The 21667-nt window shown below is 53.1% G+C and overlaps 1 protein-coding gene across 1 annotated transcript; it reads left to right on the forward strand.

Annotated features, from left to right (window-relative positions):
• The first annotated feature begins 272 nt into the window (after window positions 1-272).
• Window positions 273-6083, forward strand: UTP11 (UTP11 small subunit processome component). Its single transcript, XM_021554750.3, has 8 exons — window positions 273-372; window positions 623-684; window positions 1443-1545; window positions 1789-1902; window positions 3458-3551; window positions 3754-3884; window positions 5135-5245; window positions 5804-6083. Exons 1-8 carry the CDS (start codon window positions 310-312, stop codon window positions 5885-5887), a joined length of 762 nt encoding a protein of 253 aa, XP_021410425.3. The 5' UTR covers window positions 273-309; the 3' UTR covers window positions 5888-6083.
• The last annotated feature ends 15584 nt before the right edge of the window (window positions 6084-21667 follow it).

Consider the following 21667-nt stretch of genomic DNA (forward strand, 5'->3'; position numbering starts at 1 on the left):
CGCGGCGGCTGCGGCGCTTCGCCTCCCGCGGGCGGGAGCGGCAGCTCGCCGGGAGGGCTCCGCGCGGCGGCGGAGGGGCCGGCAGCGCTCGCCCCGTGGGGCTGTCCCGGCGGCCGCGCCCGCTCACGCCCGGGGGTCCCCGCGGGGTCGGGCGGGGCCGCGCCCGGCGCCGCGCGCGCGTCCCCGCCGCCGCCGCGGGCACGGCGCCGCCAGGCGGGGGCGCGCGCGGCCCGCCGGGGCCGGGCCCCGCCCGTTCCGGCGCGCGCGCACGCGCGGCCCGGCGCGGCGCTCGGGGCCGCCGTCGCAGCCATGTCGGCCGCCTTCAGGAAAGCCGCCAAGGCGCGGCAGCGCCCGCACCGCGAGCGGGCTCAGGTCGGTGAGCCGGGCCGGGCCCCTGGCGGAGCCCTCCGCGCTGCCGACCCCCGGGCCCGCCGCTCCGGGCCCTCCCCGCTCCCTCCCGGCGCTCTCCCCCTCACGCTCCCCGTCTCCCTCACGCTCCCCGTCTCCCTCACGCTCCCCGTCCCCCTCACGCTCCCCGTCCCCCTCACGCTCCCCGTCTCCCTCACGCTCCCCGTCTCCCTCACGCTCCCCGTCTCCCTCACGCTCCCCGTCTCTCCCGTAGCCCGCCGCCCGGACGAAGCTGGGCTTGCTGGAGAAGAAGAAGGACTACCGGCTCCGCGCCCAGTGAGTGCGGCCGCGGGGGGCGGGCGGCGCTGGGTGCCTGTCCCCCCGTCCAGAGGGTTTTCCCCCAGTCCAGAGGGTTTTCCCCTAGTCCAGAGGGTTTTCCCCCCAATCCAGAGGGTTTTCCCCCCATCCAGAAGTTTTTCTCCCTGTCCAGAGGGTTTCCCCCATCCAGAGGGTGTCCCTCAGTCCAGAGGATTCTTCCCCCCCTCCCCCCCCCCCGTCCAGAGGGTTTCCCCCCCAATCCAGAGGGTTTCCCCCCCAATCCAGAGGGTTTCCCCCCCCATCCAGAGGGTTTCCCCCCAATCCAGAGGGTTTCCCCCCCAATCCAGAGGGTTTCCCCCCCAATCCAGAGGGTTTCCCCCCCATCCAGAGGGTTTCCCCCCCCATCCAGAAGGTTTCCCCCCAATCCAGAGGGTTTCCCCCCCCATCCAGAGGGTTTTCCCCCCATCCAGAAGGTTTCCCCCCAATCCAGAGGGTTTCCCCCCCAATCCAGAGGGTTTCCCCCCCAATCCAGAGGGTTTCCCCCCCAATCCAGAGGGTTTCCCCCCCAATCCAGAGGGTTTTCCCCCCATCCAGAGGGTTTTTCCCCCATCCAGAGAGTTTCCCCCCCCCATCCAGAGGTTTTCCCCCCATCCAGAGGGTTTCCCTGCACCGTCTCCCATCTCTGAGCCTCTCTAGAAGGGACTCGGTGCCTCAGCCAGGGTGAACAAGGAGAAGCTGCTGAGCAGCTCGTGATTGTTGGTTTTATCCCCCTCCAGTGACTACCACAAGAAGCAGAATGCTCTCAGAGCGCTGCAGAAGAAAGCTCTGGACAAGAACCCCGATGAGTTCTACTTCAAAATGATACGTGCAGAGGTCAAGGTGAGAACCTCCACTGCCTTCAAGCAGGACTACCCTTTGTTGCTCTAAGTAACACTTTCCCCCCCTACCTTGTTCTGGTTTAAATTTATGACTTATTAGATAAACGACAAAATTTGGTTTGGTGCCTGTAGAAGGCTCTGAAGAAAATGAGGCAGAAGGGACAAAGTTCTGCTGTTAGCAGGCCCCACAGTGCTCTCCAGGTGGGATGGACTGTCTGTAAGTGCTGTGTTTGTCTGCTTGTAGGATGGAGTCCACGTAATAAAGCAGCCAAAGGATGAAATTACCCCAGAGCAGGTGAAACTGATGAGGACACAGGATATTAAATACATAGAAATGAAAAGAGTTGCAGAAGCCAAGGTAATAACTCATATTTTTAGTGTTTTCTAGTTTGCTCAGAATTGTTTTTTTACTGTGTTGTACTTGCTGGTGATGCTGGCTACTGTGTTTGTTCAGTGAAGTCTGATTTGTACAGTGCTGGAAAGGACAATGGAAGTGCCATTAGAGTGCTGGATGTAGAGCGTCAAGGTTTGATGGTAATAGAAAATGACACTGTGCATTGTTATAAAACAGTGATTTTTACCTAAATTTCAAGACTTTATAAACGTTTTTCTGCTTAGCATGTTTGTAGTGAAATCATGGAATCCCTAAGGTTGGAAGAGTGCTCTCAGATCATGAAGTCCAGCAGTTCACCCATCACCAGCACCGTGGTCACCACTAACCTGTGCCCCCCCAGCTGCCACAGCCACACACCTTTTGAACACTTCCAGGGATGGCGATTCCACCATTTCCCTGTTCCAATGCCTGACTACCCTTTCAGGGAAGAAATTTTTCCCAATACCAAACCTGAACCTCCCCCAGCATATCTTGGAGCTGTTTCCTCTTGTCCTGTCACAGAACCACAGAATTAACTATGTTGGAAAAGACCTTTGAGTTCATCAAGTTCAACCTATGACCTAACACCACCTTGAAAGCCAGATCATGGCACTGAGCATCACATCCAATATTTTTTTAAACACCTCCAGGGATGGTGACTCCCCCACCTCCCTGGGTAGCTCATTCCACTGCCTAGAGATTTTTTTTTTCCTAAGTCCAGCCTAAACTTCCCCTGGCACAGCTTAAGGTCCTCTCATTCTGTCAGTGGTTGCCTGGGAGAAGAGATGACCCCCACCTGGCTACAGTGCCTTTCAGGGAGTTGTAGGGAGTGATCAGGTCTCCCCTGAGCCTCCTTTTCCCCAGGCTAAACAGCTCCCTCAGCCGTTCTCCATAGGATTTATGTTCCAGACCCTTCGCCAGCCTTGCTGCTCTTTGGGCACATTCAAGCCTCTCATTGTCCTTCCTAAATGGAACAGCCCAGAACTGGACACAGCACTCAAGGTGCAGCCTCACCGGTGCTGATCCAGGGGAAAACACTTGTAACTTGAGAGAGCTGAGTAACTGCACCCTGGCTACGCTCTCCTGTCAGGCAGAGAATGAGAAAGTCTCCCAGCTGAGGAGAATGGTTGTTGGAATATGGTAGGCTGGCAGTCCACAAAAATACCATCCTCTTCTGAAAGTGTTGCATGCTCTGATGTTGATTCACAAAACAGATTTCTCACTGGGGATAAAAAATCAAAGCCAGCTTTAAACTTTCCTCCATGCTTTTGCTGGTTCCATGGCAATCATTCCCCTTTGCCAAAGAGAGGACTCAGTTTTGCAGGTGGATATGTGCGCTTTGCCTGGGTAGCAGCAGGAATCACTGTGACCCTCTGGAAGGGTTGTGAAGACAAAAACATAGGCTAGATGTGTTTTCAGAGATGAAAAAAGGAAGGAGGAGTTCAGCTGTTTGTAACCCCGAGGAACAGACAGAGATGTCCTCGGGGGAGGCTTGATTTTACTCGCTCCGGATTTGGCCAAACTTGGACTTTCTGTGCAGAAAATCGAGCGGCTGAAGGCAGAGCTCCACCTGCTGGACGCCGCGGGGAGCAGCGCGCGCCGGCACCTCTTCTTCGTGGACACGGAGCGGGAAGGTGAGACCTGAGCTTGTTCTGTCAGAAAAGAAACTCACTTTTATCTTTCAGGAATAAAAATTCAGGTGCTCTAGAAATCCCTCTTGGTTACTAGCTGAGGCATCACTTCTGCAGGAGTTGTGTTGCTGATTGTAGCAATGTGTTTGGAAGATTTCCTTATTTCGATGAGTTTATTCCTAATTTTTTTTTTTTTAATGTATAGTTAAGGAGTTTGATATTGCTGCTCACCTGGACACCCTTCCTGAGCTGGTAGATAGAGTGTACAACCGACCAACCATTGCAACGCTGCAGAGAGAGGCAGTGAAGGGACCTACTGATCCTGTCCACCTAAAGGTACTGCTGCTGTTTGTCCTACTGACATGTACATCTTCTGTATGACAAGCACTAAAAAGGATTAATTGCACCATTGTGGAGGAGAACAAAACTGTGTTCTTAAAACTTATTGGCAGTAGTGGATGTCACTTAATCACCAAGTGACTGCCTGGAGCCTGCAGTCACATCTTCTAGACTAACACAGTACTCTTTTACTGCATCCCAGTCCACTGTGAGTGGACCAACATAAGTTGTGAAATACAGGCCAGAAAAGAGATATTTTTCCTCTGTAAAAGAACATATACCTATGGGACTATCTTTTTATTAGACTGCTGTAGTTTCAGGTGTAATTTTTTTCAGCATCCACTGTTAAGTCTTTTCTCACACTTCCCCAAAACCCCTTGCACTCCTGAATTAGGTAAATAGGAAGAAGCTTATTCCAACACAGATGTCTCTGTTGCAATGTTCCTGATCTTGCAGTATTTTTCAGTTTGGTTCTGAGCCCAAAGTGGCTTGAGATTTGTCTCCTCACTTTCCTTCCTAAAGCCATTGAAGCTATAGTCTCACTTCCTGGCTTTCCCAGTTTGAACTCTTCCATGATTCTTCAGCATGAATTGCTTATGCAATCAGCTTTGATTCTGATGTTTTAGTATCACACAGGTAGCTACAGTTGGCTTTACTACTGTAGATTCTGCTTAGGTAATTCAGATTTGTTGGAAAGTCCTCTGAGTACAAGTTGGTTGTGTGTAAGGTAAAAATAGTTGTCTTAAAATTGCCGACTGGTGAATTTTTAACCTGTTTTTTCTGACTCAGATGTCAGATAATAAACACCCTGTGGTCCCTTTCCTCCTGCCAGCTGTCTCAGTTTGACTTGTCAGGAAAGCAGTTGGACGAGTCGTAGACTGACTAGTTTTCTCCTAAATGTCTGAGTCATATTTTAAGCGTGTTGGGATCTGTTCTCCTTAATTTAATTACTTAAATCACACCTGCAGGAATACTGTTCCTGTGCTGGGAAAGCTATCCACTCTCATTAGGCAAACTTGACCCAACAAGTTGCATTTTGAGAGGCCTCTGCAGGCTCTGAGCACTTCAGGAATTGGTCTCTGGTCTGTCATTTTTTTTTTTGTTTTCCGTCCTCTGGATAAAGTGGATTTTCATTAGGAAGTCAAATTGCCTCATTTCTTGCATTTGACATTGAAATTCAGAGGATTTAGACCACAATGTCTTGTTCATCTCTGTCTTAAACCAGCTTTTTTTTATCTTGTTTCCAGAAATTAGCCCAGCAGAGGAAGAACCAGTATGACCTCCTGAGGCAGCGCATCGAGAGGGAGAAGGCCATGTTTGTCATCTCCCAGAAAATCCAGACACGGAAGGATCTCCTGGTGAGGGGTTTGGTTCTGTTCTGTTCAGGTCATTAGGTCTGGTCTTGTGTGTGTTGTATATGTTGTATTTGTTTCTTCATTCTGGTTTTATAGTGACACCTGCAGATAACTCCTAAAGATAAGTAATCCTCTTTAATATGGAAAAAGCAAGGAGATGAAGCATTCCAGTAAATTATATCTGCTAGTCCAAGTCTCTCCTTGTCAGCAAGGATAAAGACTCAGCTGTAAAATGGTCCTCACAAGGAGCTCAGAATAGTGTCACTAGGAGTCAGAAGCAGGGAACCTTTTCTGTAAGTTACGAGAAGGTCTTAAAAATCCAGATGACCACAGAAATTCTTTGTCTCAATGGGACTTCTGTTCTCTGGTGCTTGTGAGCAAAGCAGATTGTGTCTGACACCCTGAAGGGGAAAAGAGCAGATAAAAATTATAATCCCCACCTAAACAGTGCAAAGTGACCATTTTTCTTTTGTGGTCAGACCTAGGGATTCTCTGATTTATGTGCGTGTGGGTTTTTCTCCTTGCATGACAGCAAATATTTGTACTTGTTCTTTTTTCCAGGACAAAACTCATAAAGTAAAGGTGAAGAAAGAAACAGCGACTGGTCCAGCTATTTACAAATTCAAGTTTCAGAGGAAACGTTAGCCATTTCACGGAATAATTGTTACAGTCTTTGCTCAGAAAGGAGGAGCCATATCTCTTGGAGAGGGAAGGTGCCAGCCTGCGTTTGTCTGCAGCTCAGCACTTTGCTGAAACAAATCACTGTGGGCCTGTGGCAGCCATCAGTGTGTTTCATCTAATTAATTGATTAATAAATCAGAGTTTGTTCTGTTGATGTTGATGGTGGGAAGCCATGAGATTTGCCTAAGTGTCCTGGTAGGATGCACCATAAACAATCAGTGAGGTCCTAGTGGGGTGTTAGGGAGGTGGGTTAAGCACAGCCCAGGGACAGGGAAGGTACTTGGGCATTGTCAGCTCTGGGGCTGAGCAGGACCTGTCCAAACCTGAGGGTGCAGCTCAGCTTTTTCAGCTGTCTTCCAGCAGGCTAGAGGTGAATTACTCTCTTAATTCCCCAGCATCCCCCAATCCCTCTCATTTCCTATTTGCACTATTCCATCGTGTGCTTTTCCTCCAGAGTTGCTTCAGTTCAAACTGAGGCAGTGCCAAGTTCTGTGTAAGGGGAGACAGTGCAGCAGCCGAGTGTGGGACAGGAGTTTGTCCTCTGGGTTTTCCTTGGGCCGGCTGCACTGCCAGGGGTGGGGGATGTGCAGACACATCCTGAGTGTCCTGAGCAGCCCAGGCACGTTCAGAGAAGCCTCCGTGTGAACATTCCTCTTCTTATCTCTCCATCGCCCTGTTGCTGCCAGCAATAAACACATGGTCTGCAAGTGGGGGAGAAGAAAAAGATGCTCTTCTCAGGCCCTACCTACTTTGGAGCTTTTCCAGCAGCTGGGTGATGAAACGGTATGTTTTTATGTGCTTAAATGCAGCTTCAGACGTTTTTCCTGCCATCGCAGAGATAACTGGGGAGAAAATTTTTCAGGGGAGCATTCATGGAGTTCTGCAGAACCGGGAGACTGCGGATTCTGTAGGGGCCGGGTGAGCGGGAAGGGAAAACAAAGCCCCTTGTGTGAGAACGGTTTGGTTCGGTTTGGTTTGGTTCACTTGAGTGAAAGGAAAACAAAGCCCTGTGTGTGAGAACGGTTTGGTTCGGTTCGGTTTGGTTCACTTGAGTGAAAGGAAAACAAAGCCCCGTGTGTGAGAACGGTTCGGTTCGTTCAAGCAAAAGGAAACAAAGTCCTGGGTGTGACAAGGGTCCGGTTCGGTCCGGTGTGCTCAAGCAAAAGGAGAGCAAAGCCTCGCGTGTGAGGATGGCTCAGCTCGGATTGGCTCAGTCGGGCTTGGCTCGGCTCCGTCCGGTCCGGCTCGGTCTGCCCTGGCTCGGCTCAGTTGGGCTCAGCTCGGCTCCATCCAGCCCGGCTCGGCCTGGCTCGGCTCAGTCGGGCTCGGCCCGGCTCGGCTCAGACGGGCTCGGCCCGGCTCGGCTCAGTCGGGCTCGGCTCGGCTCGGTTCGGTTCAGTAGGGCTCGGTCCGGCACGGCTCGGCCCGGCTCGGCTCAGTCGGGCTCGGCTCGGCTCGGAGCAGCCGCAGTGCCGGGCCGGGCCCGCAGGGGGCAGCAGCGGCGCGCGGCGCGGCCGAGCCCGCCCGGGGCTCCGGAGCTCCCGCGGTGTCCCCGGGAGTGTCCCCGCGCACTCGGGAGTGTCCCCGCGCACTCGGGAACGTCCCCGCGCACTCGGGAACGTCCCCCCGCGCACTCGGGAACGTCCCCGCGCACTCGGGAACGTCCCCCCGCGCACTCGGGAACGTCCCCGCGCACTCGGGAACGTCCCCGCGCACTCGGGAGTGTCCCCGCGCACTCGGGAACGTCCCCGCGCACTCGGGAACGTCCCCGCGCACTCGGGAACATCCCCCCGCACCTCGGGAGTGTCCCCCCGCACACTCGGGAGTGTCCCCCCGCACTCGGGAGTGTCCCCGCGCACTCGGGAACGTCCCCGCGCACTCGGGAATATCCCCGCGCACCTCGGGAACGTCCCCGCGCACTCGGGAACGTCCCCGCGCACTCGGGAACGTCCCCGCGCACCTCGGGAGTGTCCCCGCTGTCCGTCACGGGAGGTCTCTTTCAGACTAAGGTTTAAACAGATACATATTTAATCCTTGCCCTTGATTAATCGTACCCGCGCCCAGGGCGTTGCTGCTGGACGGGAGAGGAAAGCAGCAGTTGTGCTGGGGGAGCCTCCAGGAGTTCCTGCAGCAGGAATTGCACAGCAGCGACCTGGCCAGGCCCAGCGGTTGCCTCTGCCCACCTCTGTCCCAGCACAGAGCCAGTGCTGCCCTGGGCACAAGTGCCCGTTCCCCAACATTCCCTCTTCCCGCTTGGCAGTGAGGTGTTGCGGATGCACCGGGCAGCTGCGAGGCTTTCTCTGAGCAGGCACTGGCCACACCGCTCCTGCTGGGGGTGGTGGTGTCCACTGGCACCTGGGAGCTGAGTTTGGTGGTCTCAGGATGGGGCTGGGGAGCAAAAGTTGTGCCTGTTGTGATTTACTTTTCCCTGGGAAACCAGAGCAGTGTTACATCTGTGCTGGTCACACTGAGCAGGCTTCTTGCTGGACCCTGACCTCCAAAGCGTGAGTAAAATCCCATAGCCTGTGGAGTGGTGTATCAGCTTGTGGCCACAACAGACTAAAAGGAGGTGCCAGCTCTTGTGCACAAACATTTTCCAGCTATTTCTGCCTGCAATGATGAAGGATTTGGCAGGTACTGATCTCTGAACTTCTATGTTAGCAGACAGGGCTGACTCACACCTGCTGCCCTGTAGAGTTCCCAGTGGCATCCAGGAAAAAAAATCCACACCTTCTCAAAGACCTTGCTCTTTGACTCCCAAAGCCTTTAGCTTGGTATCCTCATACTAAAGCACTGAAATGTTTCTGCAAGCACCTTGTAACTGACTCCAAAAGCCAGCCCACTGGGCCACAGCTCAGGATTTAAAGTGAGACAGGAGTGGGATCTGCCATCCTCTAGCTGGGCCCTCGTGGGGAAGGGCAGCAAGAAAATGCCCACAGCTATTTTTTGTTTGTGATAATTATAGCATCAAAAGCTGAACCAACAGGTTCTTTAGCAAGGAGATTCCCCGCAGCTTGAAAGATACAGATATCAAAATTCTCCAGATTCACAGCTCAGGTTTTAGGTGACTCAATAATATTGTGCCATATAATAATTTGTGTAATTCCTTGTTCAAGTCCTGAAGAACTCAATTGATAATGACTTCTATAAATGTTAATAGCTGACTACACTTGCAGGATTTTCTCTAGGCTGCTGCAGCAATATATTTTACTAGCAGGAGAACCATCAGCAGCCCCTAGGCTTCTCAGGTGCTTTCCTGTAGGCTCCATTTTCCAAGACTGGAGAGCACAGTGGGGTCCCTGGGGCATGGCAACAGAATCTGCCTTGCCTGGGGAGGCTCTGGATCACCCCAGGACAGCCACTGTGGGGTGTCCATCAGTGGCCATGTGCTGTGGCAGCCAGAGGGACCCCCAGCACCTCTGGAGGACCCCCAGGCTGCGTTCTTTGAACAAAGGAGAGCAGGGAGGCTTGGTCCCACCCATCCCAGTGCTGCCCTGTGCCTCACCATCTGCCCACCACTCGCCTCTGCAGCATCCCTCTGCTCACCCTGCAGGTGCTGCCAGCCCAGGGCCAGCAGTGGCACCGGGGGCTGGTGCAGGTGTCCCCAGCTGCAGGACTGGCTGCCCTGGTCCTGCTGTTCCCCAGCATCCTACAGCCAGGTTCAGCTGAGGTGTCTTGCCCAAGGGCACCAAGGAGAAAAGGGTGGTGAAGTTCCTCCACTCAAGCCTGAGCAGCTTCACAGCAGGGAGTTGAAAGAGCAGAATGTAAATCAGGAATGACTAATTGCTGCTCAGCATGGCTGCCCTGAACCTCTCTGTTCCACAGCTCCTTGGCCACTTGGACCTTTGATTAGGAGCAACACGGGGCTGCTGATGTCTGGGGAGAGCCTGGGCACAGGGTGCTGTCCCCTTCTTGCTGCCACACCTGGACACAGCCTCCCACTGCCCTCCAAACAAAACCTTCCTCTCCAAATCCCATGGCAGGAGGTTTCAAATTAATAAATACCCGCTGCTGCTTCTGTTGTGAGATGCCAGGCATCAAGAGTGAACCCAGGGCTGGGCAAGGTGAGAGCAGCAAATATTTGCTTTGTTGTCTCACAGTTGGGTACCTGAAGCCGTTAGTGCCTTGAGAGAGCCCAGGTGAGCAGCGTTGCTTCCAGCAGGCAGGAGCCCATTATTTAGTGAGAACCTATTCCCAGGATGTCCCTGCCTTGGCAGACCTAAAGACTGCAATAGTGAATTAGTGCATACAGATCATCATTTACTGAAATGCAAGCCCCGATGCACCTTTCTAGGGAAGCACTAATTTATTATGCATTGTTATTAGCTGCAGCAGGGCCTTCATTAGAGCTAGAGTTAAGGTCTGTTTTGGCTGCCTCATCAGCATCAGTGAACTGCGTCCCTGCGAGGTTTGATACAATTTAATTAACCTAATTAAAAGCTCTGATTGCAGAGATGATTGGGGTAGAGCCAGCAGCAACTGCATATTTATAACGAGCTAGAAGGTGTGGGACTGGAGCCAAATGATATGCATCTCTAATGAGCTGGTGCTATTGAAGTGTGGATTTGGAACACTAACATTTATTTTTGGCAACAATGGCCAGTTTATCTTCATGATAGGAACGATCACGGGTTGATTGGGTGTAGCAGGCAGCTCAGCACTGCGCTCCCTGGCCTCCTCCACACCACTGGCAGGCACACACGAGCACCCACAGCCCCCACTGCTCTCCCCCCACGCTGCCAACACCTTCCCCTGCGGGCACAGCAGCCGGGGCTCGCCCTTCACACACAGCCTGGGGGGCACAGCCTGCCCCAGCCCCACCAGGCAGTCCCAGGAAGCCCTGGAAGATGCCAGCAAATTTCCCTTCCCCAGCCACCGTTTCCTGCAGCTCTCCCACCCCACCTTCCCTCTCTCCCAGCCCTCCTGCCCCACAGCCAGGCTGGCTCCTGGTGCAGGTACCCACCTGAGTTACTCCTCCAGGTATCAAATACTCCATGCCCTGATGTGCTGGGCACCAGGCACCCGTGCCCAGATAACAGAAAGCACCTGGAGCAGGGGTCAGCCCCAGCACTGGGGCTCCAGGGCTGCTGCTGCTGGGCTGTGAGCACCAGCCCCTGCCCCTGGCTGAGCCACAGAGCCAGAGCCTCCTGCCCTCCTGTTTAGTGACAGAGAGGCTGCCAGGCCCTCACCCCCAGCAGCTGTGTCGGGACACGGGGGTTCCTGGCAGCCCAGGTCAGGGAACCCATTTCTGGGCTGCAGCAGCTGCCATCTCACAATGCCCCTTCTCTCTCCACATTTCAAGCTGCTAAGAGGAGTCAGGGGTCCAGTGCAGCCAGCAGCAGCAGTGGGATGTCCCAGGCATTCTCAGCAGCCAAGGAACAGCAGCCAGTCTGCTGAGCCACTTGGAAAATTTGATCCATGCTAATTATGCTGAAAAAAGCTCTTCTGATAATGAGTATGAAATGGAAGCGTAGCTAATACTCATCTCTGAGTGCCATTAATCTTTAAAACTGGAACAATAAGTGAAAACACTGCAGGGCATATGAAGCAAGGTGTGATTCACATCTGCTCCTCCGTGGCCGCCTGATTTATTGGCACAAGGCAACTTTCCTGCACTGTTTCAACAGAGCTGCATTACATAACACCACGGACTGCTTTGCTCCCCTTGCCTTCCCAATCAAAGTGTCTCCTCAGAGGTTTTCATGATCTTCTGTCCTTTCCTGGGACACCTCAGGAGCACAGGAGATGAGTCCTCCAAAGCCAGGTCTTGGCCTCTCCAGAGATGCTTCTTTTCTCCTGGTCATGCCCTGTGGCAGCAGGGACGTGGTTCTGCAGCCTGGCTATACTGGGTATACTGGTGGGGCTGGGCAGGAGAGACCCCCAGGCTGCTCTGTGCAGCCAAGGGGGCTGGAGGGGGGATGGGGACAGGGGGATGGAGGCTCCCTTTCCATTCCTGCTGGGCCAGGTGCTTGCAGGTGCAGCCCTGAGAAGCACCTGTGGTACCTGACCTCTCCCTGCGCTGCACAGACACTGCTGCTGAGCCCAGGCCCTCCACGACCTCTGCCACTCACACACATGCATCCATCTCACTTCTGGTGCCTTTTATTTTCAAATAACTCTCTCTGGGACTCGCTATCTTTTATTTAAATTGTGGATTTGCTGAAGTGACCTTTTAGCTGGCTCTGAGGAGAGATGGGGAGCAGCTCCCTGCTGCAGTCCCAGAAACACTGCCGACCCTGTGGCTTTGAACAAGTTCAAAGCTTCTCTTGCCTTTTGGCCATACCCCTCAGTAGTGCCTTTGCATGGATTTTTCTCCCACACTCCTGAAAAGACATCATCAGAGACATTTCCCCTCATGGGCTCTTTAATATTTACAATGACTTTGTGAATAGATAATATATTCCACCTTTTTTTTTTTTTTTTTTTTAGCCTTTTAAAAGCACATGCTCCTTGTGCAGCTGGAGGAAGCAGTGGATGCTGTGTGCTGGCTGCCTTTGAGGCTGGCAGGACAAACAGAGCTGGGGGAGATGAGGATTGCCCTGAGCCTTGCTTGCTGCCTGCCCACAGCTCCTGGCACAGACCTGGGGTGGCCCTGCCGAGTCTCCTGCTGCAAAAGTCCTCAAACCTTCCTCCCTCTACTGAGCCCAAAGCTGATCCTCTTGGTAGCTGGAAGACAATCCAAATGCAAAACAAAATGCTTCTAAAAACTGTCCCATAGATTGCCAAGCATCTTATAAAGGCTGGCCATGGGCTTAAGTACATCAAAATCATGTGGATGCTTTTTGTCAAAATCGTTCTAAAGCAGGCAGGCAGCAAGCAGCTCACAACCCAGAAGTGTCATAGATGTACTCGGGAATGCTTGTCCATAATTTTGTTTATTCCAGGCTGCAAGTCCAGGAGGGACTGTCAGATCCTGTGTTTTGATTGTCTCTGTGCTGCCATCGCTGCTCTTCACTCAGACAGCCAGCACCAAGTCCAGCAGCTCCAGCTGGGCTTTGGTTTGTCAGGAAGGGCTCCTGGTGGCAGAGGAGGGGAAAGGTGCCTTGGTGTTCCCAAGAGCTGGACTGAGACCTCTGGGGCAGGGGAAGGCAAGAACTCTATGATTCTTGGCTTTTTCACTTGGACATAAACTTCTTCCTTGTTGGAACTCAAAATGTCCCTCAAACATTTTTGGAGGTTCCAGGCCCAGGTCAGAAGCATTTGAGACCCTGGCAGGCAGCTGCAAACAGCTGTGATTTTTGGATTTGAAATGTGGAATGATTTACCAACCTTGCAGGAAGAACAAGAAGTCACAAAAGTTTAGATATTATAGTAGAAGTAGTTATAAAGTAGAGGGAAGAATTTTTTAGTGCTGTACAGGAGGGTTTTAATGCCTGTACAGGTTTTTTTTTTTTTTTTTGTTCTGTACATGGGAGTCAGATGTTTTAAGATGGAGGGATTTGGGCCTGTCCTGTCCTCCCTCTTTCTCCTTCCTCACCTCCATGTTCTTGGTGATGTTGGCACTCACAGGTTGGTTTAGAGTAGAAAGGCACCATTTAATATAGGTAATAGGCATTGGGGAAAAACTGTAACCATGTCACACGTAATGTACCATATAAAAGATAGAAAAGCACCATTTAATATAGGTAATAGGCATTGGGGAAAAACTGTAACCATGTAACATGTAATGTACCATATAAAAGACAGCAGCAGCCCTGGGCAGGAGAGAAGAAGCAGTCGGGGTCAGAGAGGATGTCAGGGTGTGTGTGTGCCTCTGCCTGAGCTGTGAGCAAACCACAGCAGCCCCAGAAGAAAATCTTTTAGAGAACTTGCAATAAACTGCTTTGAGACAGAACAACAGAGACTGCTGAGCCTTTCTTTGGAAGCTCAGGTTGGAGGAGGGATTTTTCCACCACACAGAGCCCCAGACCAGGCCGGGGTTCCATCATTCCTTACCTCACAAACTCAGACACGTGAGCAGAGCCAGAAACGTCACTGAGGCTCCATGCAGAGCTGCGTGCTGGCTGAGAGGAGCCTGGGCAAGGTGCAACCTCCTGCAGCAGCAGAACACAGCAGGCCAGGGGTTCTTTAGGGCAATAATCCCTCTTGGCCTGCCGAGATGGCAGGGCTGGTGCTGGGGCTGTGTTCAGGGTTAGCCCCTGAGGTGGGCTGCTGAGGCACACAACTGTGCAGAGAGGCACATTATTTTTTAATCCATGTTGCCCTAACAAGCAAATGTCCTGGGATAGAGACAATAATGTTTTTATGAGACTCTAAATTCTAAACTGAAATGCTCTTTGTAGTGGACTAATAGCCAACACGTGTCCCTTCATCTCATGCTGAACTTTTGTGGTCCTACAGGGGTAAAAAAGGCCCTGGTGAACATTTACACTGAGCACTTTGTTCTCACTGATTTGTAGAGCAAAGAGAATAATGTATTGAGACTCAGCCCGTGCCAGTTTGGCTTCATTTGTCCTTCTGAACTTGCCCTGAGAGATAATGTTTCCTTCTAATCTGCTGCCGTCCACCTACAGCAGGGACCGAGTGAATAATTCTCCGAAACAAGCCTTTATTCTTAAAACCCTGCCTGGCCCTAACCCTTTCTCCCCCTTACAGAGTGATTGTTGTGTTCATTACATGCTAATAGCCCGTGCTGTGTTCCAGCCCACACTGGCTGTGGCCACACAAACGGGGCTGGAGCCATGCTGCTTGCAGAAAATGCTGCTTTTTTGGCATTATTTGCAAGAATGTGCCAGGCCTCTGAGCGCCAGGCATGCCTGCTCCCAGCCAGGTGCAGAGGCTTCACAGAAATCAGCACATCTTCCAAGCACTGAGGCTTTTCTCTCCACACACCGTCATAAATTACTGCTGCCCTCCTATAGGAAGAAGATGCAAGGAAAAGGAAACAAGGCATCTAAGTCTCTGGTTAATGAGACAAATATTTCCTATTCTTTTCTCTTCAGGTGCTTATGTCACCCTTTCACAATGATATTTTAATAAGCCTTTGTAAGCTCTACAAATTGCCCTTTATATCTGCAGGAGAAGGGAAGCTCCAGGGGATGAGCAATGTATACATTGAAAACACAAGAAACGCCTTATCTAACTCCTGGAAATCACTCCAGAGACATCTGGAATGGGTGCCCCTCTGAAAACACCCAGGGCAGAGGTATTAGTAATTTTAGTGGTGGCTTCAGGGTGCCTTTCAAACGGGACAAAGCTAAGCTGAGGTCAGAGCTCATGGTCAGGACTGACAGGCAGCTTTGTTCCTTTGTTCCTAACCCCGCTCCTGAGCTTAAGGAACAGCCAAGGGTCACTCCCTGATACCTCCCAGAAGGCTGCAGAGACAAAAGCCTTCAGACTGCCCTGCTCTAAACCTTGGAGTTGGCTGGAGTGCTCCTGTGTGAAGGGGAGGCTGCAGCAAGCATCACTCGGTGCCAGGTGAAGTGTCAGAATCTGAGGTATTGATGATTCTGAGATTGTAGAAAGTCTCTGTCTTTCTGCCCCCCTGCCAAAGCAGAAGCCATAATTGGTCTGTGCTGGTTTCCAGGTTGTTTATTCTGTTTATCTCTCACATGTTCTGCTGCCCTGCCCAGCTCTGTCCTGCAGGGCAGCGTGTGGGGCTCTGCCCTCAGTGGGATGTGACAAACATTCAATACCAGAAACTCCCTGGGCTGGATTTACAAGAACGTGCCAATATCTGTCACCTACGTTGGACAGTGTGTCCCCAGCCTGAACCAACAGAAAAATGCCAATACCACAGTGAGACATGGAGGGCATGAAGAAGGAGAAAAAGGACAAGCCACACCCAATTTCCTGCATCTTGTCCCCTTTGGACCCCTAGTCTAGAATCCCAAAATTTTACTTTTGCACCCGTGCCACACTTAATTATTGCTTATATCAAACACTCAGAGCTTGTAATTCATGCTGTAAGATTGAAAACTCTTTTCCATGGCCAGAGATCACAGCCAGTGTCTGTGGGGGCTCTGTCCAGGGGGGTTCCTGACCCCTGCCAGGGTCCCAGACCTGCCAGGGCAGCCAGAGGGATGCCCTGGATTCCCACGGTGATGGCTGGGTTGATTTGGAGTGGCACCTGTCTGGCGTGGGGGTGTCACAGGGCACATGCCAGGCTCAGGTGTGCCACAGGGAGAACCCTGCAGGTGCAGGTGAGCTCACACGTGTGCATGGGAGTGCTCAGGAGCACGCATGCACAGGTATGTGTGCTAAATGCAAGCTGTGTGGGCTGTTCCCTAACTAGTCTATGCACAGCTGAGGGGTTTCTCTCCAGGAAATGTAAGAAAAAAAATCCCTTTCACGTGCAGGTTCACACACGAGAGTGTGCATGCAAAACCAGGCAAGTATCTGCTGTACACATTCACCCCCAGTGTGGGGACAAACCCTGCTCAAAGAACTAGAAAAACCAAAAAGGCACTGAGAGAGGCTTGGATTCTCCAGCCTGTGCTCAGGGCTGTGCACTGCAGCCCCTCCACAGCCCTTTCTGCCCCAAATCCTTCTCCCCAACCCCATGGCTCAGCCCCTGCCCTATTCCCAGGGCTCTGAGCTCACAGCTGCTGAGCCAGAGTGCAGTACCCAGCTCGGGACAGTGTGTTCTGGGAGAGCAGAGGCTCAGAAAGCCCAAGCTATCCTTTGTGGATCATGAGCCTGGGCTCCTGCCAAATTCCTCTGCACCCACTGCCTCCATTAAATGCGTCAATCATTTCTTGGCAATCCGAGCCCCAGAGAAGAGTTGAGAGGCAACTTCAGGCAGTTCAGTCGCTTTCATTAAAAGGTAAAAAGACATGCTGAGCAGGAGCTGGGAGCAGGACTGAGCTCTGTCTGCACAGAGCTGCCAAACCCTCCCAGCTGAGGAAAAGTGGCAGCAAACAGCAGAGCTCCCATGGTCACAGGCTCTGTCAGGCTGTGAAATCCCCACGGTGGCCACTCAAGCACAGCTGCAGATCCCTGTTTGTGCACCCTGGACTCCTTGGTGACTGGGAAAGCACCAAGGTGCAGGGGATGCAGGAGTGCCCCTGCACGGCTGCCCTGGGGCAGGTGGGGCAGCAGAAGGAGCAGCACAGCCAGCAGCTCCTCCAGCCAGCACAGGGACCCAGCTCTGGGGGTGACCCCGGGGGAACTGGGGGTTCATTCCCCACCCCCAGACAGCTGCAGTGGCCAGCGGGCTGGGTGGGCAGGTGGCCTTGCTGCAGACTGGCACCTGGGCTGCTGTGGCAGTGCTGGCACCAGATGTGGGAGTCCAGGGCTTCCCTCTGGCTGCCCTGGCAGGTCTGGGACCCTGGCAGGGGTCAGGAACCCCCCTGGACAGAGCCCCCAGAGACACTGGCTGTGATCTCTGTCCATGGAAAAGAGTTTTCAATCTTACAGGATGAATTACCAGCTCTGAGTGTTTGATATAAGCAATAATTAAGTGTGGCATGGGTGCAAAAGTAAAATTTTAGGATTCTAGATGAGGGGTCCAAAGGGGACAAGATGGAGGAAATTGGGTTTGCCTTGTCCTTTTTCTCCTTCTTCATGCCCTCCATGTCTCACTGTGGTGTTGGCATTTTTCTGTTGGTTCAGGCTGGGGACACACTGTCCAACGTAGGTGACAGATATTGGCACGTTCTTGTAAATCCAGCCCAGGGAGTTTCTGGTATTGAATGTTTGTCACATCCCACTGAGGGCAGAGCCCCACACGCTGCCCTGCAGGACAGAGCTGGGCAGGGCAGCAGAACATGTGAGAGATAAACAGAATAAACCACCTGGAAACCAGCACAGACCAATTATGGCTTCTGCTTTGGCAGGGGGGCAGAAAGACAGAGACTTTCTACAATTCAGAATCATCAATAGCTCAGATTCTGACACCAGGGAGCAGCAGGGCTCTTGGGAATAGAACAGGAAAGTCCAGGTGACTCAAATGTTCCTGGCACAGGGCACAGCTGGTGCCAGCTGAGCACGGTGGGACAGGAGAGGACAAAGGGACAGGGACCCATGGAGGGGGTCCAGGCTGAGACCTTTGGAGCTCAGGAGTGGAGATGAGGAGCTTGGGGACACAGCAAAAGTGGTCACCCCCAGGAGGGGTCCAGGCCACCAGGGAATCCAGGGATGGTGGGAAGAGGAGCCACACACACTGTGGTGTCCTGAGAGACTCCCCCTGGCAGGACCTGCTCTGCTCAGGCCACTGTGCCTTCTTGGCCACATCCAGAGGGCTCCTGAGAGCTGCTGCATGCCTGTGCCACTCCTGTTCAGGCAGCTCTGTCTCCTTGCCTGCTGCTCTGCTCCTTCCCTTTGCCTCCTCATGCAGCTGCTTTGATCTGCACTCCAGGGGCTCAGTGTTAAAAATTAATGTTTCATGGATGTTGCTGCCCATGGCTTGAAAAATGGAGTTTTTTTTCCCCAGGTGGTGGCTCACACCAGCTCCTGAAGGACTGTTCTGCTCCAAGTTAAAAAGACTGGCCAAAACCTCTTGTGATCCTCATGCCTTGGTTTAGGGCAGGATGGGACCTGCTGCTGCTCCTGCCCTGCAGAGCTGTGCTGGAGGGGGAAGCTGGGACCTCGTCCTGGTGCCCAGCAGGCTCTGCCAGTCCCCAGAGCAGCCCTGCCCTCCTGCCTGGGCACCACCAGGGCTCACCCCTGCTGCCTCCTCCGTGCCTGGACAGAGCTGTGGGCTCGTTCCCTGAGCTGAGCAGAAGGGCCAGGCCAGGGGCAGTGTGCCATGCCCTCCATGCCCTCCCAAAGGGGCTCCTCCCCAGGTTCCAGCAGAAGACAGAGAGCACTGCTTCTCCCAGCAGCTGACAGAGAGGCGTGAGCAGCAGCATTCCCTCACAGACAGCCATTCCAGCCTTTGCTGGCCGTGCCAGGGGCTAGCAGGGGTCCTGCCCCATCTCTGTGGCCTCCCTGTGCTGGAGCTCAGGCAGGTTTGCAGCCTGGGGTGAGCAGAGCCTGGGAACGGTCCCCTCCTGTGTCCTGCTGGGGAGGGAAGGGATGCAGCGCCCCGGGCAGCAGGGTGGGTGCAGCAGGAAGTCAGGCTTGCCAAGCTGGGTGTGTAGCATGTGGGGATGCTTGTCTGGGCTCCCGAAGCATTTTCCAAACACTTTAATTATAGTGATTTATATGGCAAAAGTGTGGGGGCGAGAGCTTGGGAAAGGCATTAGCAGGTTTGTTCTGAGGGCTCTAATCAGAGGGAGGGTACAGCACTGGGGCTGTGCCTTGAACTGCGGCGTCAGGACAGGTTTGAAGGATGCAAAACTTCCCAGCGGTGCCAGGGATGTGCTGAGGGCATCCCTGAGGCCCTAGTGCTCCTCTGGGAACAGCCCTGGCATCAGGAGTACCACCAGACTGTCCTGAGCCTGTCCCTGGCACTGCTCCTGAGCCTCTGGGGCTGCCTGCCCCACCACCCACCAGGCTCAGCCCCCAGCCCCACACAGCTCCAGCCCCACCTGTGCATCACCTGGGCAGGCAGAGCAGGTCCACGAGGCCACAGGTGAACATGGCACTCCAGTGTCTTTACTGCAGTCACCAGAAAATGATCAACGATTCAACAGCAGCTCAGTGTCCTCATTGGTGTTATATTGAAAATTAATAGCCTTGTCTGGTGGTTTTTTGGGTTTTTTTTTTTTTGGAAAGCATTGTTCCCAAATGCCCAGCATGTCACGGAGAAGCACACTCACATGCCCACACACAGTTCCCTGCAGCCCCAGCAGATGAAGAGAGTCCTGTTGGTGTTTTCCCCCCTCTCAGCCCCTAAATTATCAGGCCAGTCCAGAGATCTGAGGCTTTGAGGGGAGGAATATCAGGAGATGGCAAAGATTTCCAAAAGAGGCTCTTACCCCGATATATGTTAGTGCAGCTCTCTTTATTCTGTGATGTCCAAGGGAAGAGCGGGGCAAAGAGGACAAACAGGAAATGTCAGGGGTTTATCCAGGCTCTGGACAGGGAGGGCTCCCTGGCTCTCCACCAACCCTGCAGGACAGGAAGGAGAGGTCCAGGGTTCTCTGATCAGAGCCACAGGGGTCCCTGGGATGGGAACAGAGTGCTCCTGAGCACGATGCAACACCCTGTCTGTGCACGGAGCCAGCAGCAGCACAGCCCAGCAGCTCAGCACGCAGGGCAGCACCACGGGCCAGCCGTGCTTGGCCTGAAATCTCAGCCTGCCCTGCTCTGAGGACACCGTCACCCCTAACTGCACCAGGGAAAGTGAGAGAATGTTGGGCTGCTGTCAGCCTGCTGGCACCACGCTGGCCACAGGCACCGTGTGGGGCTGCTGGGCTGAGCCCCGGCACTGCAGCAGCCTCAGAGCTGCCCTGGCAGCCTGTTTGCTGATAAATAACCTTTCCCTGTCCTTTTTGACACTGATGTTTATTGAAGGCTGACATCCCTCCCAGCCAGGTCTGGCCTCAGAGCTGTGGTACCCTGCACACCCCATGGCCCTGGAGCAGGGCGAGAGCGGCGCAGGCAGCTCTGCTTCTCTCCGATGCCCGCAGCCTCCCTGGCACACTCCCTTCCAGACGTGGCAGGGTGGGCTCTAGCCGAGTCGTCTGGTGGGAACAGAGTGAAAACAGTGCTTTAAATAACCCTGCCTCAGCCTCGGGGGGCTGCTCCTGCCAGGGACAGCAGCGCTGGGCAGTCCCTGCTGTGGGTCCCCTGTGCCAGGAGAGGTTCACCAGGGCTTCAGCTCCTGCCCAGGCACACAAATCCCTCTGCCAGGAGAGGTTCAGCAGAGTTTCATCCCCAGCTCCTGCCCAGGCACACAAACCCCCGTGCCCTACCTGGGGATGCTTTGCTGACCAGGGCTAAGCAATCACTGCTGTGCCCACAGGATCACGTTACCATTTAATTGAGCCCAGCTGATTGAGGAGCTGAAAGCAGCCTTGGCTTGGGGTGCTGGGGAGCAGAGCCTGTGTTCAGGGTGCTGAACCCTGAAAAGCAGTGGCAGCAGGGGCAGACACAGGCTCGCTCTCACAGCGCCTCACATCTTACAGTGATGGGGAACCAGCAGCATGCCAGTTCCAGGGGATATTTTTTCCTACTCCAAGTCTGCACAACCAACCTCTTATTCTCGCCCTTCTGCCCTCAGTGGGCAGGCTCTGCTCCCACAGAGATTTCAGGGGAAGGAAGTGTTCATCTGCAGGGCGATGTGGGGGCAGCCTGGCTCTTAAGTGGTCTAACCACGAGCCCACAGTGCTGGGAACAGAGCCCAGGAGAGCTGCTGCCCAAACACAGCTTCTGTGTGTGAGCAGCTGCACCCAGGGCTGCCCCAGCAGTGCTAGAGATGGGAAAATCCAGGAGCAGCCCTGTTGTCTTGATTTTTTAAAGTTAAGGTTGAGGGTTTTTTTATAGTTAAGGTTTTTTTAATAGTTTTTTTGGAAAGTTTTAAAGTTTTCATAAAACTTCTTTAGCCTTCTAATAATGTTTACATATTTGAGAGTTAGAGTTTCTACACAATTTCATGTATAAATAGAACAGTTAACATATTTCTCTGTGGGTAGAGAGAAATGATTGATTGATTGATTGACTGATTGATCTTTGGACCGGTGTGGTTGGAGAGGTGGTAATTCCATCCTCCAATCCACAGCCACCTTTGGAATTCTATAAATACCAGATATTTGAATAAAACTGGCTTTTTTTCTCCTTTAAACTTACAAATCTTCTGTGTACTCATTTATTGTCCAATAGTGACACAGCCCTGTCCCAGCTGTGCCCCAGGAGGGAGCTGGGACAGGCACTGGGGTCACTCCAGGTGCAGGAAAAGACAAGGCAGGGAAGCAATGG

This window comes from Lonchura striata, chromosome 23 (assembly GCF_050655825.1).
Source record: "Lonchura striata isolate lonStrDom1 chromosome 23, ASM5065582v1, whole genome shotgun sequence".
In the NCBI taxonomy this organism is placed as follows: Eukaryota; Metazoa; Chordata; class Aves; order Passeriformes; family Estrildidae; genus Lonchura; species Lonchura striata.